Source organism: Prunus persica, chromosome G3, assembly GCF_000346465.2.
Source record: "Prunus persica cultivar Lovell chromosome G3, Prunus_persica_NCBIv2, whole genome shotgun sequence".
In the NCBI taxonomy this organism is placed as follows: Eukaryota; Viridiplantae; Streptophyta; class Magnoliopsida; order Rosales; family Rosaceae; genus Prunus; species Prunus persica.
In genome coordinates, this window is record NC_034011.1 from 2,836,042 (window position 1) to 2,861,071 (window position 25,030).

General features: G+C 36.5%; 4 protein-coding genes across 5 annotated transcripts; 2 read left to right on the forward strand and 2 right to left on the reverse strand.

Annotated features, from left to right (window-relative positions):
- Positions 2,779-4,815, forward strand: LOC18783701 (cytochrome P450 71A1). Of its 2 annotated transcripts, XR_002270845.1 has the most exons (3): positions 2,792-3,764; positions 3,978-4,666; positions 4,716-4,815. XR_002270845.1 is itself a non-coding variant. In XM_007215190.2 (2 exons), the coding sequence occupies exons 1-2, from the start codon at positions 2,859-2,861 to the stop codon at positions 4,605-4,607; spliced, it is 1,536 nt and encodes a 511-aa protein (XP_007215252.2). In that variant the 5' UTR covers positions 2,779-2,858; the 3' UTR covers positions 4,608-4,812. The 2 variants fall into 2 exon arrangements, 1 of the variants encoding a protein (XP_007215252.2); XM_007215190.2 differs by having other exon boundaries at positions 2,779-3,764; positions 3,978-4,812.
- Positions 10,222-11,670, forward strand: LOC18781962 (multiple organellar RNA editing factor 7, mitochondrial). The gene is made up of 4 exons (XM_007216318.2): positions 10,222-10,534; positions 10,669-10,766; positions 10,855-10,920; positions 11,299-11,670. Exons 1-4 carry the CDS (start codon positions 10,233-10,235, stop codon positions 11,385-11,387), a joined length of 555 nt encoding a protein of 184 aa, XP_007216380.2. The 5' UTR covers positions 10,222-10,232; the 3' UTR covers positions 11,388-11,670.
- On the reverse strand, positions 12,409-14,614 carry LOC18783027 (putative receptor-like protein kinase At1g72540). Its single transcript, XM_020559664.1, has 5 exons — positions 14,001-14,614; positions 13,745-13,880; positions 13,450-13,586; positions 13,207-13,330; positions 12,409-13,106 (listed from the first exon to the last, which is right to left on the reverse strand). Exons 1-5 carry the CDS (start codon positions 14,382-14,384, stop codon positions 12,520-12,522), a joined length of 1,368 nt encoding a protein of 455 aa, XP_020415253.1. The 5' UTR covers positions 14,385-14,614; the 3' UTR covers positions 12,409-12,519.
- LOC18783046 (exportin-T) lies at positions 17,091-24,524 on the reverse strand. The gene is made up of 15 exons (XM_007217016.2): positions 22,358-24,524; positions 22,077-22,166; positions 21,855-21,944; positions 21,606-21,710; positions 21,242-21,301; positions 20,784-20,846; positions 20,591-20,686; positions 20,188-20,352; positions 19,297-19,470; positions 19,135-19,200; positions 18,954-19,052; positions 18,523-18,669; positions 17,674-17,858; positions 17,524-17,565; positions 17,091-17,414 (listed from the first exon to the last, which is right to left on the reverse strand). Exons 1-13 carry the CDS (start codon positions 24,080-24,082, stop codon positions 17,769-17,771), a joined length of 2,970 nt encoding a protein of 989 aa, XP_007217078.1. The 5' UTR covers positions 24,083-24,524; the 3' UTR covers positions 17,091-17,414; positions 17,524-17,565; positions 17,674-17,768.

The following is a 25,030-nucleotide window of genomic DNA, read 5'->3' on the forward strand; positions in this document are numbered from 1 at the left end:
CTCATATAGTCTTTCTATAAGCTTTTTATGTTATGTTTATACTTAAATTAAATAATATAAATCACGCTAGTTCATAGCTCATTTGACTAATTTCCAATAAGCTTTAACATTTAACAAATACATATTAGATGCAACCAAAAAGTACATTAACAAAATCAAAATTTATTCAACAACAAAATTGAAATTGTACCTATTCATGTTGTGCCCTACGATTCTTGAGAGAATTAAAATATTTTATTATTGCATATGAAAATGTAGAGAGTTAAAGTCGTGAATATTTACTAAGGGATTATGTCTCTTAATTGAGCAAACAAATTAATCTAATAAGATGATTATAGGCCTACAAAGTTGAGTGAACAATGAATTACTAGGTTACATTTGGTGGACTACGTACTAAGTTTTTATGGGCTAAATTACATTATTAGTTCCGCTCTTAAAGAAAACGTCCTTTCACCTATCATAACGAGAGAGTCACATTAGAGAAGTAGTTGTAAACCTAGATGTTCACATATGAGACTAGAATTCGAAATATTGATTTAGTTGATTCATAAACTGAATATTCAATTCAGATTCACTCAAAAACCAAATCGTAAAAACCAGAAATACTATTGGAGTTTGTGGGTTGTAAAACTCCTGGGAATCATTATTGGTCCTCAAAAGTATGGGCAGACACGCAACACGTTCGTACCTTCAATTATCTGTCCTCGAACTTTCCTTTCAAATTATAAGAAACAACCCCACTCAGATAAAGCAAACAGCTTTTTCTTCTAAATCATTCACTTCATAGAGCCAAATATAAATCTGGAAACGTCAAATTCCTTTCTAGTCCCTTTAACAACCAAATTGCTTCCTCCAACTCACTGAAGCACTAGGGCCACACACACACTGACTGTCAGGAATATGTGCAAATGTTAGAACATTGGAGCATATGCCGCCTAAATTTTGATAAGATATCTTGCATCTAAGCTTTCTAGATTCTACATATATTGACTGACATTGTTTATGCATGCTAGATATGCTTAAGTCATGGAGCTTCTTTTCCACTCACATCATCACATGCTATACTCCTTACTCTCAAAATTGCCCTAGTACTATTTTCTTTCTCAAGTGGCTTTTATAATAATGTCTAAAATTAGTGTAAACAGTCTGTCTTATTATTCGAGAATATGAAATCAAAATCCTTTATCAAATTGTTCACACTGAATCTGAAAGTCGTACATATAATTAATTGTGTGATTGAAGTTGACCTGACCCCTAAATTATTTCTCTATCTTTATGATCATAAGACTTTCAGATAGAGATAGAGATGCACTAAATGTGATTGGTAAGTTTTTTATTTCCAAGCTTCCAAGCTTCCAAGCTTCTCTCTTCTCGACCAACCAAGGGAGGGGATGCTGTTGGAAGACGAGTTCTTCTCGTGGCCCAATTTCTTGCAGCTAGAAACACTACTCATCTCCCCCTGATTTCTTGTTCCCTTTCAAAGCTGCAAGTTACCACAGCCGTCGGACAATATCCAAGGGACCACGTTTGGGCCAAAAACCTTGAAGATTTAAGAACCTGGAGGCTGAGCCTGAACCAGTACAGTTCTTGGGTGGTTGTGCCTAGATTTTTTTATGGACGAAAGTAATATCATTCATATAATATCTTATTTGTACACATGACACACGCTATGTGTTACTTGATTTGCCTTTGATCTTGATATACTTAATTCTATATAATTGTTTGCTAAAACTTTCAACTTACTATATAAAATCTGAATTATTATGCATGGAGCTCCAATAAAAAAAAGAGAGCTCAAGAAAAACGAGTGAGTACAAAAATGTATAACATTCAATATTGTTTGACGTGGCACATTTAATATTGTTTTGATTGAGTCTACTAACCATTGATTGAAATGTCTACTTTATAAATAAATAAAAATTAAAAACCCGTTATTCAATTGTGCTTTGCATCTAATGATCTCAAAATTTTCGGGAGTAATTTTATTCATCACTTTAATTAAATATGTATGTTCATTATCTTTTTCAACATTTGACACATGTCTGTAAATATAACCATAATTATATAAATTAAAGTAAAAAATTAACCATAATTATACTATGAACACGTGTCAAATATTTAAAAAAAATAATGTGCATGCATCTGTGATGAGTAAAAATATTTTCAAAATTTTCGAGGAAATTCAAAAGAAATTATAGTGATTTTCCAAGGCAAGTCAATGGTCAAGTCCTTCAAACTTTTCCCAACAACCAACTCAAAAAATACTTTTTCCTTTTTTCTTTTTCTTGTTTTGCTTTTGGTGGGTTTCCTACTAATTTCACTAAGACTAAGAGAGGGTCTTTCTTTTCTTTGTTTTAAACTAAGCATATTGATCATTGACCAAGTATAGTCCTCTGCAAGATGCCCTTTATTTTCAAGTAAATTTCATTCAAATTATCAAGTTGGCCTTTAACAACCACCAATGACTAAGTTAGTTATCAATATTATTTTGATTCAACCGCAAGGCCACAATCAAATTCTAATTTTGGATGTGATGTGAATAAATGTTTAACCGCTCGAATTATAAGTTTCACACGAAAATGCTTAAGTTGCCGTATGAAAATAGTAACCATTGACTAACGGGTCTTTCTTTAATACAAAGACCAAAGATGCATAAGGACAACATGGTCAATTTATAATTTAGTCGACCCAATTTGAATATTTTAATATCAAACAGTTTTTTATCGTCAATATCCTCGATTTCAATTACACCAACTTGATTCATGCTATTTAGTTCAATTATAAATTGCCCCTCCCACCACCTCAAAACACACATCAACCACTTCACCACACAAACCCACTACACAACAAGTTCCACAATGATGGAATCCATTTCTTGGGTTGCATACGCTGCCGCATGGCTGGGAGCACTCGTTCTCATCCTCCTCTCCCGCCGCCTCCGCCACCGCAAGCTCAATTTGCCGCCCGGTCCAAAACCCTGGCCCATCATTGGAAACCTCAACCTCATAAGCCAACTTCCCCACCGGTCTATCCATGCACTCGCCCAAAAATATGGGCCCATCATGCAGCTCAAGTTTGGGTCCCACCCGGTCGTCGTGGGCTCTTCGGTTGACATGGCTAAGGCCTTCCTGAAAACCCACGACGTTACCTTCGCCGGACGACCCAAATTCGCAGCCGGTAAGCACACCACATACAACTACTCGGACATTACTTGGTCCCCTTACGGTCCATATTGGCGCCAGGCCCGTAAAATGTGCGTAATGGAGCTTTTCAGTGCCAGACGCTTAGAATCATATGAATATATCAGAAAGGAGGAAATGAACGCATTGCTCAGAGGCTTATTTGAGTCCTCCAACACCAACATTTTGCTGAAAGATCACCTTTCAACTGTGAGTCTTAATGTTATAAGCCGCATGGTGCTCGGAAAGAAGTACACGGACGAGTCGGAAGACTCGATCGTGAGCCCCGATGAGTTCAAGAAGATGTTGGATGAGCTCTTCTTGCTGAGCGGGGTGTTGAATATTGGTGACTCAATACCGTGGCTTGATTTCTTGGACTTGCAAGGGTACATAAAGAGAATGAAGACTTTGAGCAAGAAGTTGGATAGGTTCTTGGAGCATGTGTTGGATGTACATATTGCAAAGAGGAAGGCAGGTGGTGAAGACTTTGTTGCAAAAGATATGGTTGATGTGCTTCTGCAACTTGCTGATGATCCTAACCTTGAAGTTAAGCTTGAAAGACATGGAGTCAAGGCCTTTACCCAGGTATGATTGATTCATTTATGCAAAAATGATAGAAGCAGTAAAATTTTCCCAAACTCTACTCTTGAGTCAATGACAGCGAGCCGTTGATTTGTGTGAGTCTTATATGCATTAACGGCTCACAATTACTCGCTTATTTGGGATTTGAAAACTTTTTGGTTTACTTTGGTTTTACTTATCTTACTCACGCTTTTGTTGATTGATGGATTCTATTAGGATCTAATTGCCGGTGGAACTGAGAGCTCAGCGGTGACCGTCGAATGGGCAATTTCAGAGCTGCTAAGGAAGCCGGAGGTTTTCAAGAAGGCAACAGAGGAGCTAGACAGGGTGATTGGAAGAGAGAGATGGGTTGAAGAGAATGACATTGTCAACTTACCCTATGTTGATGCCATTGCCAAGGAAACCATGAGGCTGCACCCAGTGGCACCCATGTTGGTGCCAAGACTAGCCCGAGAAGACTGCCAAGTTGCTGGCTATGACATCCCCAAGGGCACCAGAATCCTAGTAAGTGTCTGGACCATAGGAAGAGACCCTCAACTTTGGGACAGCCCAGAAGAGTTTTGCCCTGAGAGGTTCCTTGGCAAGGACATTGATGTCAAAGGCCAGGACTTTGAGCTGCTCCCATTTGGGTCAGGCAGGAGGATGTGCCCTGGCTACAGCCTTGGCATCAAGGTGATCCAGGCAAGCCTGGCCAATCTCCTACACGGGTTTACATGGAGATTGCCCGACAACTTGAAGGAGGAGGATTTGAACATGGAGGAAATTTTTGGGCTTTCAACTCCAAAGAAGTATCCTCTTGTTGCAGTCTGTGAACCTCGTCTTCCACCTCACGTTTACTCAATCTGATTTTTGTCTTAGTTTCAGTTACTTCTCTTCTTCCCTCTGAAAAATTACTATTGGGATGCTAAGTTTTACTACAAAATAAATTAGCACACTACTGTAAGATTGTGATGTGTGTGATCAAAATCCAGAGGCTCTTATTGTAATTTCCTGTTCTTCTCCACTTTTCTCCTCCTCTGTGGACATGGTAAATCTTTACATCTGCTTCAAACCAATTGCCATGAACAAACCAACCAACCAACCAGACCATAAAAACTCGTAGATCTGTTTTGCTATTATCGGCCAATCACAAAATGCCACGTAAAAAAATTATCACGTATGACATACTGTGATTGACTAGAACAACAATTTCATGTAATTGTTTCCACAACCAGACATCTAAACTATACATTTGATGGGTGAGACTAGCGTGCTAGCTGCCTCAAAATCCATCCACTGGTATAAATTTAATCACTATTTTCACTGAACAAATATTGCAAATCAATTGCAGAAACTTGACTAAATGATGAAAAGAGTTTGAATATGGGGCCCATCTTAGATTAAATAAAGGAATAATTGATGAAAGATAATAATATGATTCAGACTAATGGATTTTATTGCTGATTCACTGTATATATATCTTGGGGCTCCCACCTAGAGAAGAAGAGATTTTGACCCAAAAAAAAGAAAAAAAAAAAGAGAAGAAGAGATCACCTAATTTAATAGATGCGACAAGAACTTGCCTCAAGTTTGTCTCCTAATTGGGCGGGCCTCTACTAAACTAAAAGACAACTTTGTAAAGGTTACTGTAGTTGCAAAACTTATCTTGTCACCATACAAGACTTTTGAGAATCTCTGCATAGCAATCATGATTTTCAACTAACACAGTGCTATTACCTAGGATCATATGGAAGGCAATGGCAGCGGCATCAAACTCACATCTCACATAGAGAAAGTATACCCAAAAGACCTGGTCATGCATTTGTATGCTGAAGCCTAAAATGTGCATTGTCTCAACAAAAAAAGACCTAATGGGCTGCGGCCATCCTTCTAATTTTGAGCCCACCAATTGGGTTAAAGTCAATTTGGGAAATTCTGTAATTCCTCGTCTTTCACCAATTGGAGGATCTTCTCGTCATTGGTGGGGCTGTAAGAGCAATGTCAACAAATCATGATGGCCAGATTCTAAATGTCGTCACTTTTTCAATGGAGAGATATGTAAGTTCACTAAAGTTATAATGGTGGTATAGGTGTGTTTTCAAATTATAATGATATGGTTTGCCACACTAGTATTCAAATCCCAAATTTTTCACTGGTTTTTGTATGCAATTCTCTAATGGATAGTAGACCCTTTTAACCAGTTGTATTGCTTGTTCCTATATTTTTAATTGACTTGCTTCATAATTTATCATCTATCTATGTATGTAATTTCTGTTGTTGTTGAAGATTTTAGCTTTTTAAATATTGCTCTTTTCTTGAAAAATTTATGAATCCACTACTGAATATATGCAAGCCTCTCCCGTAGTTTAGATTAGATTAAAGTAGATTATTCCTTGTATAAAATATATAACTATGCTTTATTGGCCAGATTGAAAAATATAAAGAAGGAAGAGGGCTACGGTTTATGCGGCTAGAAAAGTCTACTACCAATGCGATTGAATGTTGAACAATTGTTGCTGTGATTATTCTATATTATTAATCCGAATAATACAAATGTGTAGTAGTTATTAGTTAGCATCATGACATGTAATTAAATACAAACCACAAAAACTTTATTACCTAAGAAAATACATAACCAATGGAGTTTTATATTCCGGATAGGGATGGCAACGGGTCGGGTAGGGACCGGGTATGACAATACCATCCCCATCTCCGCTCTCCATCTCCGCCCCCGTCCCTGAACCCATCCCAGTTTATTAGGTTTCGGGGAATCCCCGTCCCCGTCCCCGTCCCCATTGGGGGACTATCCCCCACACCCGGCCCGAATCCCTTATTTTTTTTTGCATAAAAAAATATTTATCATACATTTTAACATTAAGTTTCATATTAAATTATCATTCAACACATCCAAATTAACTATAAAGTTCAACTCAACTATTCAAATCACATCAATATGAAATTCCATAGAAAATTAGGAAGAATTAGGAGAGTGAAGTTAACTTAGGGTTAAACATAAATATTATAAATATTTATTTATTTATTTAAATATAAACATATATATTTTCAAGTTGGATTCGGGGATGGGGACGCTAATACCATCCCCTCCCCATATCCGTCGGAAATTTTTCAAGTTCGGGGATCACCGTACCCGATACTCATTTAGCCCTGAAATCTCCCCCCGTTAGGGTCGGGGACCCGACGGGGACCCGCCCCTACGGGAATTTTTGCCATCCCTAATCCCGGACTATAAGAGAACCAAATGTGGAATTAGAAATTTTTCAACGGGAGGGCAGAAAACTAGCTAAAGTTATTAGCTTAATATCTCATATAGTCTTTCTATAATCTTTTTATGTTATTTTTATACTTAAATTAAATAATATAAATCACACTAGTTCATAGCTCATTTGACTAATTTCCAATAAGCTTAACATTTAACAAATACATATTAGATGCAACCAAAAAGCACATTAACAAAATCAAAATTTGTTCAACAACAAAATTGAAATTGTACCTATTCATGTTGTGCCCTACGATTCTTGAGAGAATTAAAATATTTTGTTTTTGCATATGAAAATGTAGAGAGTTAAAGTCGTGAATATTTACTAAGGTTTTATGTCTCTTAATTGAGCAAACAAATTAATCTAATAAGATGATTATAGGCCTACAAAGTTTAGTGAACAATGAATTACTAGGTTACATTTGGTGGACTACCTACTAAGTTTTTATGAGCTAAATTACATTATTAGTTCCGCCCTTAAAGAGAACGTCCTTTTACCTATCATAACGGGAGAGTCACGTTAGAGAAGTTGTTATAAACCTAGATGTTCACGTATGAGACTAGAATTCGAAGTATTGATTAAGTTGATTCATAAACTGAATATGCAGTTCAGATTCACTCAAAAACCAAATCGTAAAAACCAGAAAATACTATTGGAGTTTGTGGGTTGTAAATTTTCCTGGGAATCATTATTGGTTCTCAAAAGTATGGGCAGACATGCAACACGTTCGTACCTTCAATTATCTGTCCTCGAACTTTCCTTTCAAATTATAAGAAACAAGTTCACCCCACTCAGATAAAGCAAACAGCTTTTTCTTCTAAATCATTCACTTCATAGAGCCAAATATAAATCTGGAAACGTCAAATTCCTTTCTAGTCCCTTTAACAACCAAATTGCTTCCTCCAACTCACTGAAGCACTAGGGCCACACACACACTGACTGTCAGGTATATGTGCAAATGTTAGAACATTGGAGCATATGCCGCCTAAATTTTGATAAGATATCTTGCATCTAAGCTTTCTAGATTCTACATATATTGACTGACATTGTTTCTGCATGCTAGAAACACTACTCATCTCCCCCTGATTTCTTGTTCCCTTTCAAAGCTGCAAGTTACCACAGCCGTCGGACAATATCCAAGGGACCACGTTTGGGCCAAAAACCTTGAAGATTAAGAACCTGGAGGCTGAGCCTGAACCAGTACAGTTCTTGGGTGGTTGTGGGGAGGGGATGCTGGGTTGGGTGGTTGGGGAAGAGCTGTTTGCTTAGACCGAAATGCCCCTTGATAAGTAACATAAATTGGAGATTTTTCTTGAATTGTTTCTAATTAAAAACCACTTTGACAAAAGTGACTAAATTGAAATCACAATTACCTTAATGATGAAAGTGATAAACCATATGAATTAGAAATAGCGTTTTGCCTATATTTTTTTATGGACGAAAGTAATATCATTCATATAATCTTATTTGTACACATGACACACGCTATGTGTTACTTGATTTGCCTTTGATCTTGATACACTTAATTCTATATAATTGTTTGCTACAACTTTCAACTTACTATATAAAATCTGAATTATTATGCATGGAGCTCAAAAAAAAAAAAAAAAGAGCTCAAGAAAAACGAGTGAGTACAAAAATGTATAACATTCAATATTGTTTGACGTGGCACATTTAATATTGTTTTGATTGAGTCTACTAACCATTGATTGAAATGTCTACTTTATAAATAAATAAAAATTAAAAACCCGTTATTCAATTGTGCTTTGCATCTACTGATCTCAAAATTTTCGGGTGTATTTTTACTCACAACTTTAATTAAATATGTATGTTTATTATCTTTTTCAACATTTGACACATGTCTATAAATATAACCATAGTTACATAAATTAAAGTAAAAAATTAACCATAATTATACTATGAACACGTGTCAAATATTTAAAAAAAGATAGTGTGCATAATTTAAAAAAAGATAGTGTGCATACATTTGTGATGAGCAAAAATATTACCAAAATTTTCGAGGAAATTCAGAAGAAATTATAGTGATTTTCCAAGGCAAGTCAATGGTCAAGTCCTTCAAACTTTTCCCAACAACCAACTCAGAAAGTACTTTTTCCTTTTTTCTTTTTCTTGTTTTGCTTTTGGTGGGTTTTCTACTAATTTCACCAAGACTAAGAGAGGGTCTTTCTTTTCTTTGTTTTAAACTAAGCATATTGATCATTGACCAAGTATAGTCCTCTGCAAAATGCCCTTTATTTTCAAGTAAATTTCATTCAAATTATCCAACGATTAAAGAATAAGTCCTTAGATGAGGTCCTATTCTACAAATTAACGAAGTATGGTCATTGGCACTAGAACCCAAAATGAACCCAAATGCTCATCACAATTAGAAGCCCACATATAGTTAGTATTACCCAGGATCGTATGGAAGGCAATGGCACACAGAGAAAGTATACCCCAAAAGACCAGGTCATCATGCATTTGCATGCTGAAGCCTAAAATGTGCATTGTCTCAACCAAAAAAAGACAGCATATGCAAGGAAACCTGTACTAATTATTCCAAAGTCATATCAACGTCCCACTTTTTCATATCTAACACCAGTTTGTAAGGATGTGCCCATGAGCTACTTACCCCACTTCTATACTTCACGTTTTGCTGGCCCACTCTATTGATACGGACTTGGTACTAACCCTAAGTTATGCTAGCCCACTCTATTGATACGGACTTGGTACTAACCCTAAGTTATGCTGGCCCACTTTATTGACACGGACCTGGTACTCACTCTATGTCATGCATCCCGCGAACAATTGTCGTGTAGTAAAATTAGGATTTGATACCAATTGATCATCACATGAGTATAACTTGTCCATTCAAAACCAGCTTATAAGAAAAAAAGTGACAACCCTTAAATCATCCCGAAATATGCTATTTTTCCAACGTAAAATATCTTAACAATTTGATCAAATTAATTAGTTTAATTCAACGATTAAAGAATAGGTCCTTAGATGAGGTCCTATTCTACAAATTGACGAAGTATGGTCATTAGCACTAGAACCCAAAATGATCCCAATGCTCATCACAATTAGAAGCCCGCATATAGTTAGTAGGCCCATGATATACATTGGGCCAGCCCATACATGACATGTCGTAACTTAAAAGAGGGGGCCTAGTGCGCGCCCACAACACAAACGAGAGTAAAACGACGTAGCGGGAATGAGATCAAGCATTGTGCGAAAGCCGTTAAGCCTAACGGCGACATTACTCCGCCGTTACCGTTTCTCAAGTCCGCCGTCGTTTCCATCTTCGCGTTTCTCTTCCTCTTCAGCTCCGACAAGCTCCGCGTCCGCGGACAGCTCGGCGGCGACTCAGTGCAGCGGGTTGACTCGGTTGGCCTCGCTGGTGGATGGCTGCGACTACGAGCACTGGCTCGTGGTTATGGAGCCTCCTAAGGGCTACCCTCTTCGCGACGAGATCATCAATGGCTACATCCAAACCCTAGCTACGGCCCTCGGAAGGTAAAAACTGACAAAACAACATCAGGGTTAGCGTTTTAAGTTGCAAAGTTTGAAACTTGAATTAGTGTTAATTATTATTTTTAACTATTTTATTTTGCATTTGTTTTTTCAACTAGTTTGCTGTATAATTGCAGTGCAGAGAAGGCAAAGAAGTCAATTTACTCTGTTTCTACAAAGTACTACTACGCATTTGGCTGCAAAGTCCCAGAGAATTTGACTTTTAAGATCAAATGTAAATTCCTCAAAACGCTTCTATTCTATTATTATTGTTATTATTCAAAGTGTTTAATTTGGTTTTGAAAAAACAAAATTGGTTGCAGCTCTGACCAATGTGAAATGGGTTCTACCAGATTCTTACTTGTGTCATGGTGAAAATGACTATGGAGGTATAATTTTTTCTTGGTTTATCTTCATTTCTTCATGTTGAGCTAGATTTTTTTAATATCTAAAGTGGAAGCTACATGATTCATGAACAATGATGTTTTTAAGAGATAAGAAGAGAACATTGAAAAATATGGATTTTGAAAGATTATTGATATTGGTATGATTCATTGCAAATACATCCCAAGTCATAACTCATCAAGTAGAATTAGAATGTAAGCCCTACTCATCATAATACCATGTAGACTCATCAAGATAATCTCAAGCCACAATGACTTGGTTCATTTCAGTAGGAAAATGAAGAAATTCTTGTTTCCAAAGAAGAGAAAATTCCATAGGTGATCCGTCGTTGTCTATGCTAAAAATGCATTGGTTTTGGACAGGAGAACCTTTGGTTGATGGGGTTGTTATTCCGTATGATGAAAAATATCATGCAGACTGGGTGTGCGACGAAAATGACACAACAGTTTAAGTCTTGATCACACTTATGCCCCCGAATTTTTACCCTCGACTAGTTAGTTTCGATCTGGATGCTCAAGTGTTTCACCTCCTGGAGATTTAAGCAGTAAGACGTTACAATGAGAAACAGTTGTGTTGTATCAACCCGAATGTCATAGAGTGGAGGAAAAAGAGCTTCATCTTTGGCAATATATGAAGAGATATAGCTATACAGCGTTGCAGATATAGACTTGTTTTAGAAACTTAATTGTTTCTTTGGCTCCAATTTTTACATTATCACATGGTTTTATCTTCAAGCTAAGCCTAGTTTTTGCCTTTTCCCACTCAAAATTTGGTTAAAAATTGCATTGCATTTATGTATCCCAAGTCCTTACCTAACCATACTTGGTTTGAATTGGGGATGCATGATCCTTTCTGCAAATCCTTGAATTGGAGGGGACTCACTTTTTGTTCTAGTCATAGGCAATAGCAAATTCTTTAGTTACATCAGCACGTAACTTGTGATTTAGGCCAACTTGGGATTTGGGTGGGGTTTGGTGCAAGTGTTGAAATATGAGGCTGGCCCCGAAATCTGCTGGGTGGGTTATTCAAACCTTTGATTGGTGCACCATGCCGTTTGAGCTGATTTTGAACACAAAACAAAGGAAGAAATGTTCATGGAAATTGACTTGGAATATTGAATACATTATTTGCACTCGAGAACCTAATGGAGGATTAGAATAGTATAGGGTTTGATCAATCCACCAACCTGAGGCCATAAATAATTTAAACAAGATCATCTTTTATTCTTTCTATGACTTCATAGTTTGAAATAAACATTTTTTCCATTTAAAGGAAAAACTCATTTAAATATGAAAGCTGAAACTGTTTTTATGGGAAAGCATAGAAAATTTCCCATAGAAAATTGAAAACAGTGTGTTCTGAGAAAGACAGAGTTGTCTCAAAGTACTTGTATTTCTTGTAATGATGTAAGAGAAGCTACAAAAACTGTGAATCCAAAGACCCCACATGAACATCATAGGCAAGGGAAGATCTCCAACAAAGAGAAACAAATAAAACAACCTTAATGTATTATGGTACACATATATATGCTTATAGTTTTTCTTTTCTTCTTCTGTGTTTGTTTTCCTAATTGTCTCAAGTGCTTATTTGGGAGAGTATAAACCGGTTCCAAGAATTCTATACAGAGCTGTATCTGAATAAACAGTGCCAGACCTCAATGACTTAATCCGATTTCTATACCGATGACCTTTTCGGCTCCTGTGGCGACCCTTCGCTTTCACTTCCACCTCTTTTTCCTCACCATTTTCCCCATTTTTCACCACTTCACACTCAGCTTGACCCTCTCTTTCAATCTTATACGCAGGAACTTTTTTTTTTTCCTCAGTTGGAACAACGTACACAAAGGGTCCAATTGGAATGTCATTCAAGTCCATCAGAGGCTCTAAGGTCTTGACCACAGTGCTCATTGTTGGTCTACACTTGGGGTTATGGTTAAGGCACTGATGAGTCAATGCAGCTGCTTTCCTAGCACCTTCGGTTGAGTACTGACCCTCGAGTCCCGGGTCCATCACACGGTCAAGTTTATGTGCGTCCTTCAAAAATGGTTTAGACCACTCCACCAGGTTCTGTTCTCTACCATGGCGGCTCTCATCCACGGACCTTCTACCTGTTAGTAGCTCCAAAAGAACTACACCGAAGCTATAGACATCGCTCATAGTTGTTAAATGACCTGGAAAAAAAGAGTATATGATTAGTGAGCTGTGGAAATTTTCAATGCCACTGATGAAAAGAAGGAATGAAAGTAGTAGCTTAAAATCAACTTGCATTACCTGTCTTGACATATTCTGGAGCTGCATAGCCATGAGTGCCCATGACACACGTTGTAATGTGCGTTTCATCTCCTTCCGGGCCATCTATGGCTAGACCGAAATCAGAGAGCTTGGCTGTGTAATCCTGGGGAGAAAAAGAAAGATATTAGTACTCAATTTTTTCCGGAACTTATTTTGTTTTGTATGAGCCATATTTATATGCTTGTATTAAGCGCAGAAGAGAGCTGAGGAGAGAAAAATTACAGAGTCTAGTAAGATGTTTGAAGCCTTAAAATCTCGATATATGACTTGCTTTTCTTCTTCATGGAGGCTGCTGAGGCCTTTTGCAGCTCCAATTGCTATTTTAATTCTTGTTAACCAAGGCAGGGTTCCACCATAACCTGCATTAATGAACAAACATACAAATTCGTAAGTTCTGTCATCCTGCTAGTAAAATTGTGAACTCCCAAATCAATATTTCCTGATTGTTTCAAAACAAAAATCCTGCATGCATGATCTTAATTATTTGCAATTAAATGTTAGCATATGGTATATTTACATTTGAATAGTCGATTTTCTAGGTTGCCCCTCTCCATGTACTCGTACACAAGAAGCCTATGTTCGTCTTCGCAGCAGTAGCCGATCAAGTTAACAAGATTGGGGTGCTTCAATTGCCCAAGAAAAATCACTTCAGCCTACAAATACCGAAGTGTTTGAGAATTAGCATTTTTATAACGTAGGAAGCATATGATATTGTTAGCAACATAAACTTTGAAATGGGCAAAAAAAAGCAAGAACAAAAACAATAGGCTTACCAGCCACTCCCTATGTCCTTGTTTGCCATCTAAATCCAACACCTTAACAGCCACAGGTTGAGCTTCCAACCCAGGCCTAAGCTTGTCATCAATGAACCCTTTGTATACCTTCCCAAACCCACCTTCACCAAGATAGTTGCTCTTAGAGAAGCTTTGGGTAATCTTTTTGAGTTCCTTCTGTGTGAAGATATGAAGGTTTGATCCAATAAGTGAATTTGACAGATCACTGAGGACAGTGCAGATTGATGAATTACTCACATCGGAGAGTGACAATCTCCGCGAAGAGATTTCTTTCGACGTCTGGGATTTTTGATCTGAGATTGGTTTGTTGGTTTTGAAACAACCTGGTGTCAATAAGTTGAGCGCCAGTTTTCTGAGACTCATATTTTACTGAGGCTATATGGTCTCAGGATCAGGTGAGTTAAAATAAGCCTTGTTTGTGTGTCCAAACCATATGGTTGGATTAAATTAGAGAAAGATCTGGGGGAGTAGCTAAATATATAAGGTATATTCTACAAGACTCTGTAAAAAGAAGTCAAAGATCCAATGATGATCATAAGTTAAACCAACCATATTCTTCTTTTCCATTTTGTCTGATCTTCATGTCTTACACAATAAAATATATGATTGTTGAAACCATTTTATTTCATGTTCAGTCCTGAGTCTAAAGTAATGTATAAACTTTGGTCCCTTCAAGACTTGGAAGATTCACAGCATAAGAAGAATAAAAAAACACTTTTGGATGGTTTCATATTATGAAAGACCAGGTCTCTAGAGCCTTTATTTGGCTTGATCATGTGCCAGATTAATTAATGGAGTTTAGGTTCAAGTGTATTGTTTGTTGGTCTTTGTGAGACCTCTGAGAATTGATTGGGAAACTATATATTTTTTGCGGCCAGACTCATTCAAATGGAAACACATATGTTCTCATTTCCTTGTACACTTCCAAGTCTATGGCTTTTTCCCCATGACTGCTGCAATTAGTGTTTTGGTAAAGCATACTCATAATATTTGGGTGCATGCACCATAAATTTACTACATGTATTTTATTCTAACAACGGTAACTTTTGGGCTTTGGAAAGCAGAATCTCCCAATATCTGGTACCGTTTGTTCTAATTGTTTGCTTTTGGCTATAAACACAGCAATTAGATGACAGATTGAAACTTTTAAAAAAAAAAAAAAAAAAATCCCAGAACCTGTTTAGTAGCCTTTTCATTTTTCCTTTATTATTATTATTAATTTTTCGGTTTTTTGGTTAGAGATAGAGATGAAATATGCGAGAGAAAGGGAGGGTTGAAGAAATGTGTATGGAATGCTATGTAAAATGAAAAAACTAAAAATAATTTTAAGTTATTATTTAATTCATTCTCTTTCATTTCTTACTCGTCTCTCTCACGCTCTTCATTTAACTTTTCCTCCATATATTTCCTCTCTATCTCTAATAAAGGAAAATGATAACTAAAAACTAAAAACTAAAACGTTACCAAACCAGCCATTAGATTTCGACTAACGTGAATATATGTTTGATTTGTTTATATTATGTACCACTAATATATCCTCGACCCTTTACATTATTTGATGACTAAAATTTAATAAATACTACGGTAACACGAATTATTGAACCATGAACTTTAGGAAAAGCAAAATGGCCCCAACCCTAAATCATCTACCAATAGATGATAGACCTTTGTTGGTTACAACATACATGATGAGCAAATGTAAACTTTAATTTTATCATTTGACGCACCCAAAAAGAAAAAGAAAGAAAGGCTCATAGTCATCCATTTCCTACTTTCCTTGGGCGACCGCTGTATGAAATTGAGAGAGACTCAAAAAGTTACAGCCAGCGTAGGATAAAAAAGGAGGTCAACACATTTTGTAAGACCTACAATATTCTTTGCTTCAAGAGGTTGTAACCAAGAAAGTCAAGTAACTAATTATTTCCCTTGATCTTCCATGAAATTTCGATTAAATCCTCTGTTTGTGTTTTCAAAGACAAAAAAATGAAAGTTCCTAAGTTTTTAATAAAAACAAAAAACAAAAGAAAACAAAAGGGCTCTCTCTGCTTGTGTATGGGTGACGAATTAAAGCTGACGTATTTTCATTAGATCAACCCCAATACTAGTTGATGATTTCTTGTTCTCATAAATTTAAAAATGACAAAATAAAGTAACTTAGTTGGTTGAGCTATTCTCTTCCACTCATACAGGTAGAGTTTCGAAACCCCTAAACCCCAACGAATATTTGTATATAAATTCCCCTCCTCCAATTGTTTGTACTAAAAAAATGACAAAATAAAAACACAGTTTAGGATATTTTCTGCTATAAAAAGAAAAAGTTTAGGATATTTTGTGACATGATTTGACGACACCAGTAGGAAATATAGAGAAAATCGCAGATGGCTAAGGGATTTTTTATTTTGCTTGTGTAGTGGGGCGCATGACAATTTGACAGAGAAAACTCTCTGTCATCAAGAAAAAGACGGTATTTTTGCAAGCTGCAATTGTACCAAACAGCAAGGAAACGTATTGCCTCCATTAAATGTTGATTTGATACTTTGATGGAAAACTTGGCTATAATCGCCTATGGTCAACAGCAAGAACGTCAAGAACGATGCCTCCAATAGGGTTGACAGCAACCTTGTTACAATCTCCCACAAGCCAACAAGAATTTCAAGTAACACCAGATGCCGGCTTCTGATAGTTGACGGAAAACGCAGCAAGGAATTTTGTTATGCTTATGGTCACAAAACCCATCAATGTAGGGGTGAAAATAGATTTAAAACAAAACCCACGGCCACATCAGTCATCCACTAAACCCTCATTTTGACGAGAAACACTCATGTGAAATACGAATAGCACTATTTTGCTATCCCAATCAATCACAGTGTGCCACGCATAATTACTTTTCTATTTGGCATATCATGATTCGCCGGGGAGAACATCCCCGTTTCACAAAGTTATTCTGCATTTTGGGCCCCCAAAGAGAAACATTTTGTACACTACGCTGTTTTCTTGCACACAGTAGATTTCCGAAATGGACGGCATACAAAAAGTTATATGACATTCTGATAAACAAGGTACAAAAACTTGAAAAGAAAGCATTAGAGGGAGAGTTCCTCTCTTTTTTTTCTTTTTTTAATTATTGACTTTATAAAGATTATACAAAAAATCTCAACGAAGTAGAGCTTCAAGCAGTAAAGCGTGACTAAAGAAACATAAAGACTTGGATGAATCAAAGATTGGAAAATTGCACATGGCTAAAAATACAAAAAGATGATGTTTACATCAGGTAGAAGAAAATAATCGCTATAGACAAACACAAGAACCTTGATCTCAGACTAGGCAGCTCCAAAAGATGGATGTAACAGAACTTCTTATACAATTAGCAGAACTTCCTCCTTAAATATACAACTGTAGAACAACAATTGGAAGGGCAAAAAACACAAATTAGCAACTATACAAGTCATTTGGACTACTTTATTTATCAGATTTGGTTTAAACCAATATGAAGAATTTATACCTTGTCCATAACATAGCCGCACAAAAGCTATATACAGAGAACCTGCAACATTTACCAGAGTAAGTACAACATAGAAATACATACAAAAATATAACATTCCAAATAGGTACAACAAATCAGCAGAGATACACAAACATCAGCTGTAGTTACCTTCGGTGAACAAAAATGCATCGCCAGAATTGCCACAAAACAAAAATAAGGAACACTCTGACATGAGATGATGTCATTTGTCTACTGTGGCAATGCTATCTGACAACAAGACTCCCATTCTGCTGAAGTCTTAAATTTTCAATCAGAGACTGGTAGAATGACTTCAATGCCTTGATATCACTACCCTGCAGAAAAAATGAGCAGCCAAAAAAATCATAAACAAATAATTGGAAATGTTCTACTAAATATTCAGCTCTGGTTTATTTCTGTAAGCAATACATTTTTACGAACATCCTGTAAACCAACCCCAAATCCACTGGAATAAGCTCAAGACACTTGACCAACATCTTCAAATAGATAATATTGGAACAACATGACACATGTGCATTCACAGATCAACATTTTAGATGACAATATTACATTAACACAACAGGTAGATATCACCAACCTTGACATCTTCTCATAATATCATATTACAAATTTCACTCTTCAGGGAAACAACAAACTGATACTAGTAGCTTAATTAATATTAGCGGTGGCATTTGGCAACTGCCAGAGTGATGGGAAAGAACAGAGGCCAATGCGTTTCCTTTTCTTTTTCCTAATTTTTTTTAACTTAGCCTACTCAATTATTTGACTACTTTACCCCTTTTTTAATATTTTCTTCACTTTTAACCGTTGTAGTTATTGAAGAAAATCTTTGGAAAATCAGTATAAGTATGTATTAGCACCACTCCAAGGAAATAGATATGCACAAACTACAGGAACAAATGAAGACAAAAATGACAAAAAAAACCCTTTTGTATTTGGTCCACCAAAACATGGTAATCTACAGCCACTTTTTTATACCTGCAGCTTCTGGCAATATGTCTCAGCCAAATCTTGGGGGCAATGCGCTGCTGGAAAACCTTTTGAGACAAAATGAACTAGAAAATCATTGCCAAACTTTTCATACATGACCTTCTGAGCCAATACAATTTCTCCAAACAAAACAAGCTGCGACAAATGAAAATAACAATTTTCAAGGTAAGTATGAAGCAATAAAATAAATACAAGGCAAATTATAAATAAAAGTATTCATCACCAACTTCTCATATTATTGAACACTACTAAAAGAGAACATCTCTGTCTCCAAATCTGCTTCAGCAATTTAGTCCTCTTAGTTATATGGTGTATAGTCTACTCTTCGTTTTATGGTGTATATTCTGCTCTTCTTTTTATGGTTTAACAACAAAAACTATCTATAAAAGTATCACAAAGATTATTAATTCCAATCTTACAGTATTGGCGTCACGAAACTCGAAAGAGTTGTCAAGCAGGCTGTACAAACAACAGTTTGTAGCGAAGTTCTCTATTATAAAACTCTGGAAACCAGGTACCTGAAAACAAGGACCCCATATTAATATGAAAAGTAATATATTTTAACATTACCAAGCAGAAGGACTACAGGTAAGCTCCTACCTTTTCTTCACCATTAGGCATCGCACACCAATCTCTGATCAGTCTAATAAATATCTGTACGCATACCTAAGTAACAGCAATAATATGTTAGAAATTATCCTAAAGCAGAGAAATTAGAATGAATAAGAACCAAAACGCCAAAGGTAAACCAAGAACACATACCTTTCTTACAAGAATATCCTTGTGCTTACAAGATGTGAACAAAAGCAACTGCATGATTGGCTGTAAGTAGCTCCTACTTTTGGGGGATAGGAAAACAGAAGATAGATCATGTGTAGTTATCACATGAAGAAATGTATATAATGTTCGCTGAAGTTCTTGCAATTCGCGATTTTCCTACAAGGAAAATGGAGTATTAAATAAAAGTATAAAAAGTTTCGGCCTTGACATTTAAACTTCATAAATAAACTTTCAAATACTGTTAATGTTCCAAATGATACTCTAAAGTAGTTTTGGTTCCGCAGAAGCTTTCACATCCAATAATGAAAATGAAGAACACACAAGCAGCTCATTGCTACCAACATTGGGGAAAAGGAAAAATAAGTGGAATGAAGTATATTACAAAAATATGATCAATGAAATAAACATTGTAACTTTGTATTTGATGTTGGGCATTTAAATTGCCTAAGTTGGTGTCCCTATTTTCCTTATTTTTCTTTTTATCCGATAGCCAAAATAAAACCGAAAAACAAATAAGGAAAAGAAAACACATACTCATACAAACAGAACTCATCGTCCACAATAAGTTAAAGATCCTGTTGTAAGTACCATTAGAGCAAGCAATGATGCATTACTTTTTATACCACATGTCTGCCCAACTGTAATTGGTCTAAACCTAAATTTACATGGCACATAAAAGATGGAAACAGGGGGAAAAGATACGAATCAATCATTTAAGTAACAACCTTTGCATGATGGTTTGATGACATTAACTGATAATACTTGTAACACCATGTACATTCGCCATTAGCATAAAACTCTATGAGAACATATGCTTAGCACAAGGAACAGGTCATTCAATGTTGGAAAACAGCAACAGTCAATGTCTCATACCTCAGTATTGGATCCAGGTCCTGAAGGGAGTGCATCTACCGGAATAACATTTAATATCCTACCAGCGATAGCAGGAAATACTTCATCCAATATGTCACGGAATAATGTATTGAACTTGCATATCAGTTGATTAAGCAATATAAGCAACCCAACCAACTCCTTTGGCTGCATCATAATTGAATCCATAGTCAAATATTGTTGTCAACAAAAAAAAGAGAGAATATAACTGGTGCAAAATATACTTATGTGAAACAGAACTGTTATTTTCTAAATTTTATTTATTGGTGACACAGTACCTGTCCAAAATTTGTTCTCTATTTATTACCAAAAATTATTTTCTCAAAGTTAGATTTAACTCCAAAAAAAATCGGAATAGAAGAATTCAGTTATAACTGCTTTATACCTCACTATCCACAAGCAATTGCTCCAGTGCCTTTGGGAGGTAGGGAAAAACAGATGCTCCTAGAGTGTCCACCATGCGGTGTACAAATGATGTTACCTGGATACCACATACACTAGCATCAGGTTACAAGCGCAGATGATAAAATATCAAAACAAAACAAAGTAATTCTGGTATCCCACACACGACTCCTTACCTTACTGCGCAAAGCCTCTACATTAGGAAACACAACAAGTACTTGTAGGAGAACATCCAATGTCTGGATAACCATGGGAAAAGAAACACACATTGTTAAGACATGAAATATTTAGACAGCTTCTCCACAAGTATGGAAAGACCAGTTCCCATCCATATGCCAACAATCACTAATTACAAGGGGCTGTACTTAAAAAGGGAAACTGTAAGATCAAAATGTTATAAAACAGCATTGAAATATCAGAGAGCCCACGAGTGCTAATCATAAAGTTCATCAAATAGGCGAACATCAAGGTGTAGAGACAGTGAGTCACCGAAAAAAAACAAAACAAAACAAAACAAAAAAGCACACATAAGCCCTATATCCACAATTTTAATTCAGAGAAACAGGCATTCAGAAAAATTAATCAGACCACGTACTTGAAGGAAGGTGAACAAAAGAAAGATATAGATACTAACCTGCTTGAACATGAGACCTATTGCAGGGCGACTAGCAGTTACAAGACGCTCACTGAAGCCCTGGATGGCATATAAATTTCAGTACAGTAATTTCATGTATATAAATACAAATCTCGAAGCATCCAAACATGGTGAATTTTCTGAAACCATACAGCTTACTAAGCAGGATTGGCAGAAGGGGTAAAGGAAAGACTTTTAATATAAGTGACACAACATAAAAACTCCTCTTTTACCAGATCTTGTAAGTGAATTGATCAAGAGTTTTATAACTTTTTGGGGGGGCGGGGGCGGCATATGCTATTTTACATATAAACAAATCAACCAAGAAACACGTTAACTAGAAGGTCAAGGGATGTTGAAAAACCTTGCTGAGAGAATTAATCGCCACGATTATCTGCTGAATATTAGCAAATTTTTGAGGCGCCTCTTCAGGAGTCAATACTTTGGCATTCCTGAGCAATGCTTCAACCTAGACAGTAGGAAGACCACGTCAAATGCTTATCTCACATTTTCACTCGGTCCTTAATTTTGAGTCAAAGCAAAATATTTTGGGGGTCGAAAGAAGGGGGTGACACCCATGCAATTATTATTTTATAAGTGCAAAGTCAACAACCTGTTGGCAAAGAGGAGTGAGAAGTGAAGAGAGATAATCAGACTGCTTTGCTGGTGGTACATCTTCCATGCCAATTAATAAACCAATTGCCTGCGAAGAGACCCGATACACGTTAGAATGGTACAGGCACCCACATTCTCTATTAAGAATACTTCCTTTCTTTCCTAAACACACTCATGAGCACACATAATATACAAATGTCAAAAAATATTAAGTGAATACCTCAAAAATATGACTACCATCTTCAGATCCCGAAAGCTCTTTCGATGTATAATCCATACTTGTAAATCCAGCGACTGTATCTTGCAAACTCTGTAAAATTCATTTAAATTAATTTAGCAGAGATGAAGAGAAGTTGAAAAAAAGAATGGTAATATGTATAAAGCAATTCAAAGGAGATAAAATTAAAAGGCGAAAGCAAATTAATGAGGTCTGGCGCAACTGAAATATAATCACGTGGATATATAGGAAAGCAATTGGAGAACGAATGTTTGTTATCATACCTGCAAAATATTCTCTATAAAAGGCACAAGCTTCAATTTCAGCAATTTCACAACCCTCATAAACAGATAACTCGCCCTTCGACTCACATTGACGTTTGGATGGTGTATACCCCTTTCATCAAGGAAGGCAGCCAAAACCATGTGAATATATTGGGTATTCTCTTGAACAAACTTCATATATCTTGTTACTGTTTCCAGATACACAAGTGCAACTAGCCTATTTGAATGGCAAGGGAACCTTGTAGATAAAAGCATTGGCACCAATTCACCCAAGAGACCACTCCCAGTTCTCATTGCCTCACCATTTATTGACTCCCCAAATGCATAGAAAAGGGAAAGTGCAGCTTCCACTTCTTCAACATTCCAATTTGATGATGATCCAACAGCAGTAGCCAATGAGTTTCTAATAAATATCTGAGTAACATCAGGTGCTACACGACCTACATTACGCAGCAGCACGAACAAATCCTTTCTAAACTCCACCATCCTATCTTCCTCCTCTCTTCCGATCTTATCCAATATATCTAGATTTTTACGGTACATAGGATCATAGCGGATCTGCGAACGGATCACTTCCAAAATCTGGCCCACATGAAGCAACTGTGTTTCCCTCAATGGGGAAAGAGTCTTCATTGTGGCAACATAACCTGAAAGAAATTGCACAATGCTAAATGTAGAGTCCAACTCACAGTTCTGCATCACATAAAACACAGAGGGCAAAACTTCATTCAAGAGCTCCATTGAAACACCCTTTGCATCCTCAGAATTCAACCTTTTAAAGCATTCAAGAACCTCAACCGCATACCCAGTAAGCAATGCAGCTACGTTAGAAACCAACTCTGAGTCACTATCCTGAGCTACTAACCCAAAAACCCGACGCATTTGAAGACTCTGCAACAGTGGTAGTTTTGACTGAGGATCCATCCTTTTTGATACTACTGCTGACAAACATCCAGCTGCAGCACCACGGAGTTGTTCGGAGAGCCCACCAACCAAAACCAACTCAAACAATAACGGGATAAATGCATCATTCACAATTAATCCAATGTCAATCCAAGAAATATACCTCCTCATTGATTCTAATACACTAGCACAAAGCTCTTCATCAGAGTTCCTATACATAGACACAATGTCGTACCAAGCTCTAACTATTTGAGCTACACACTGCTGCCTCATAGCATCCTTAACCCGCGCTGCCACTGCTAGTTCTTCAGGTGTCCGAGGGTAGTCTAAATTAATCAATTCCTCATCCAAAGCATTCAAAACCCGACAAAACATATCGATGACCATTGCCCCTTTACTCAATTGTGACAAAAAATCAACAAACACCGAAGACCAAACCAATGGGTACTCAAAATATATCAAAGTCACCAAAACCTGAGCAAGTTTGTTCTTTATAAATGCAGGACCTTCTAAAACCCTAACAGTACTCTTATCATCAAATCCACCAAAACATGCAATTGAAAACACTGATTTTCTGATCAAATACCTCTCATCTAGACTCATTGATGAGTACCGGACCCTAATAACCTCATGCAGAGTCTGCAAACACCAAAACTGGACTTGAACTAAGTTCGAAAAGCACAACTTTTCGATGCAAACACTACATATTGCTTGTTCTTCCTTAATTTTATCACAGTAATCTTTTGCCTTCTGTTTCAGCTCTGAATCAACGGTGCCCGATTCATCAAACATTATCAGTATTGCTTTTTCGAGATCATCCATGGACCTAAAACCCCTTAGGTCCAAAACCACAATAATAAATTTTCTTTCAAAGTTTCAAACTTTATTGCTGCGATTAGGTATTTTTCCAGCAAAATTACGGTTTTTCTATCTGGGTTTTTCACAAAGGCAGCTGTGGGGTTTGAGAATCCGACGAATATTGAAAAGGGTATAGAGCGAATGAGAGAGAAAGACAGAGAGATTGAGAGGTATCTGAGAGCTTACCTTCGTGTTTTTTTCTTTATTGGATCAGATCAATTGGAAGATCTTTACAAGAATGTGTGTTAGAGGTAGCTAGGGTTTTTGTGACAGTGGCTTTTGTGTTTGAGTGTTGGAGAGCAAACCCTAGAGGGGGGTTCGGATTTGGGTCTAATTTATAGTTTTTTAGTCTTCTGGTCTTGCAGAGATAGTAATCAGAAGACATAGAGAAACAGTAATGACTGAAGTATGAACGAAGAAGGCTAACGTGGGTTATAAAATTATTATGGCGCAAGCCAAGAATCAAAATACATAAATACCCCTTAATTTTCTTGGGAAAATAGAAAAAATAATCTGAGAAAATATAAATATTCTTGTAATACCAATTTTTTTATAAAAGAAAATTAATATGGCACAAGCCATTTTTGTAGCGCAGTTCACAATATAATTTCATAATTTCATATCTTTTAAGTTTAAATTCCCTTCTACTTGTTGATCTAAAAATAAAAATACTCAGCAAAATTTTATTTTTAGAAGTTCCCTTGGCAGCGTGATTTTATGATTTTCTATATTCATCAATTTTATTGCTTTGAAGAGAATAATATGAATGATAACACATAAGATGCAATTTTTTATTAAATATTTAAGAATATGATTCTCCTACTAGTGCTGAAATCAATTAAACAATATAATGTCGTAGTATATATAGGTTATAGTGGATGTGTTTTTATTATGCACTTGTCTCTGTAGTTT

Excerpts from the sequence above, each read along its gene's own strand:
- LOC18783701 (XM_007215190.2), top strand. The coding sequence starts at position 2,859 with ATGATGGAATCCATTTCTTGGGTTGCATACGCTGCCGCATGGCTGGGA. Across the intron at positions 3,765-3,977 it reads GAGTCAAGGCCTTTACCCAG|GATCTAATTGCCGGTGGAAC; the intron begins GTATGATTGATT and ends GGATTCTATTAG.
- LOC18781962 (XM_007216318.2), top strand. The coding sequence starts at position 10,233 with ATGAGATCAAGCATTGTGCGAAAGCCGTTAAGCCTAACGGCGACATTA. Across the intron at positions 10,767-10,854 it reads TTTGACTTTTAAGATCAAAT|CTCTGACCAATGTGAAATGG; the intron begins GTAAATTCCTCA and ends AATTGGTTGCAG. Across the intron at positions 10,921-11,298 it reads TGGTGAAAATGACTATGGAG|GAGAACCTTTGGTTGATGGG; the intron begins GTATAATTTTTT and ends GGTTTTGGACAG.
- LOC18783027 (XM_020559664.1), bottom strand. The coding sequence starts at position 14,384 with ATGAGTCTCAGAAAACTGGCGCTCAACTTATTGACACCAGGTTGTTTC. Across the intron at positions 13,881-14,000 it reads AAGGACATAGGGAGTGGCTG|GCTGAAGTGATTTTTCTTGG; the intron begins GTAAGCCTATTG and ends CGGTATTTGTAG. Across the intron at positions 13,331-13,449 it reads CAAACATCTTACTAGACTCT|GATTACACAGCCAAGCTCTC; the intron begins GTAATTTTTCTC and ends TTTTCTCCCCAG.
- LOC18783046 (XM_007217016.2), bottom strand. The coding sequence starts at position 24,082 with ATGGATGATCTCGAAAAAGCAATACTGATAATGTTTGATGAATCGGGC. Across the intron at positions 22,167-22,357 it reads TTATAGAGAATATTTTGCAG|AGTTTGCAAGATACAGTCGC; the intron begins GTATGATAACAA and ends TGAATTTTACAG. Across the intron at positions 20,847-21,241 it reads TAGGTCTCATGTTCAAGCAG|ACATTGGATGTTCTCCTACA; the intron begins GTTAGTATCTAT and ends ATGGTTATCCAG.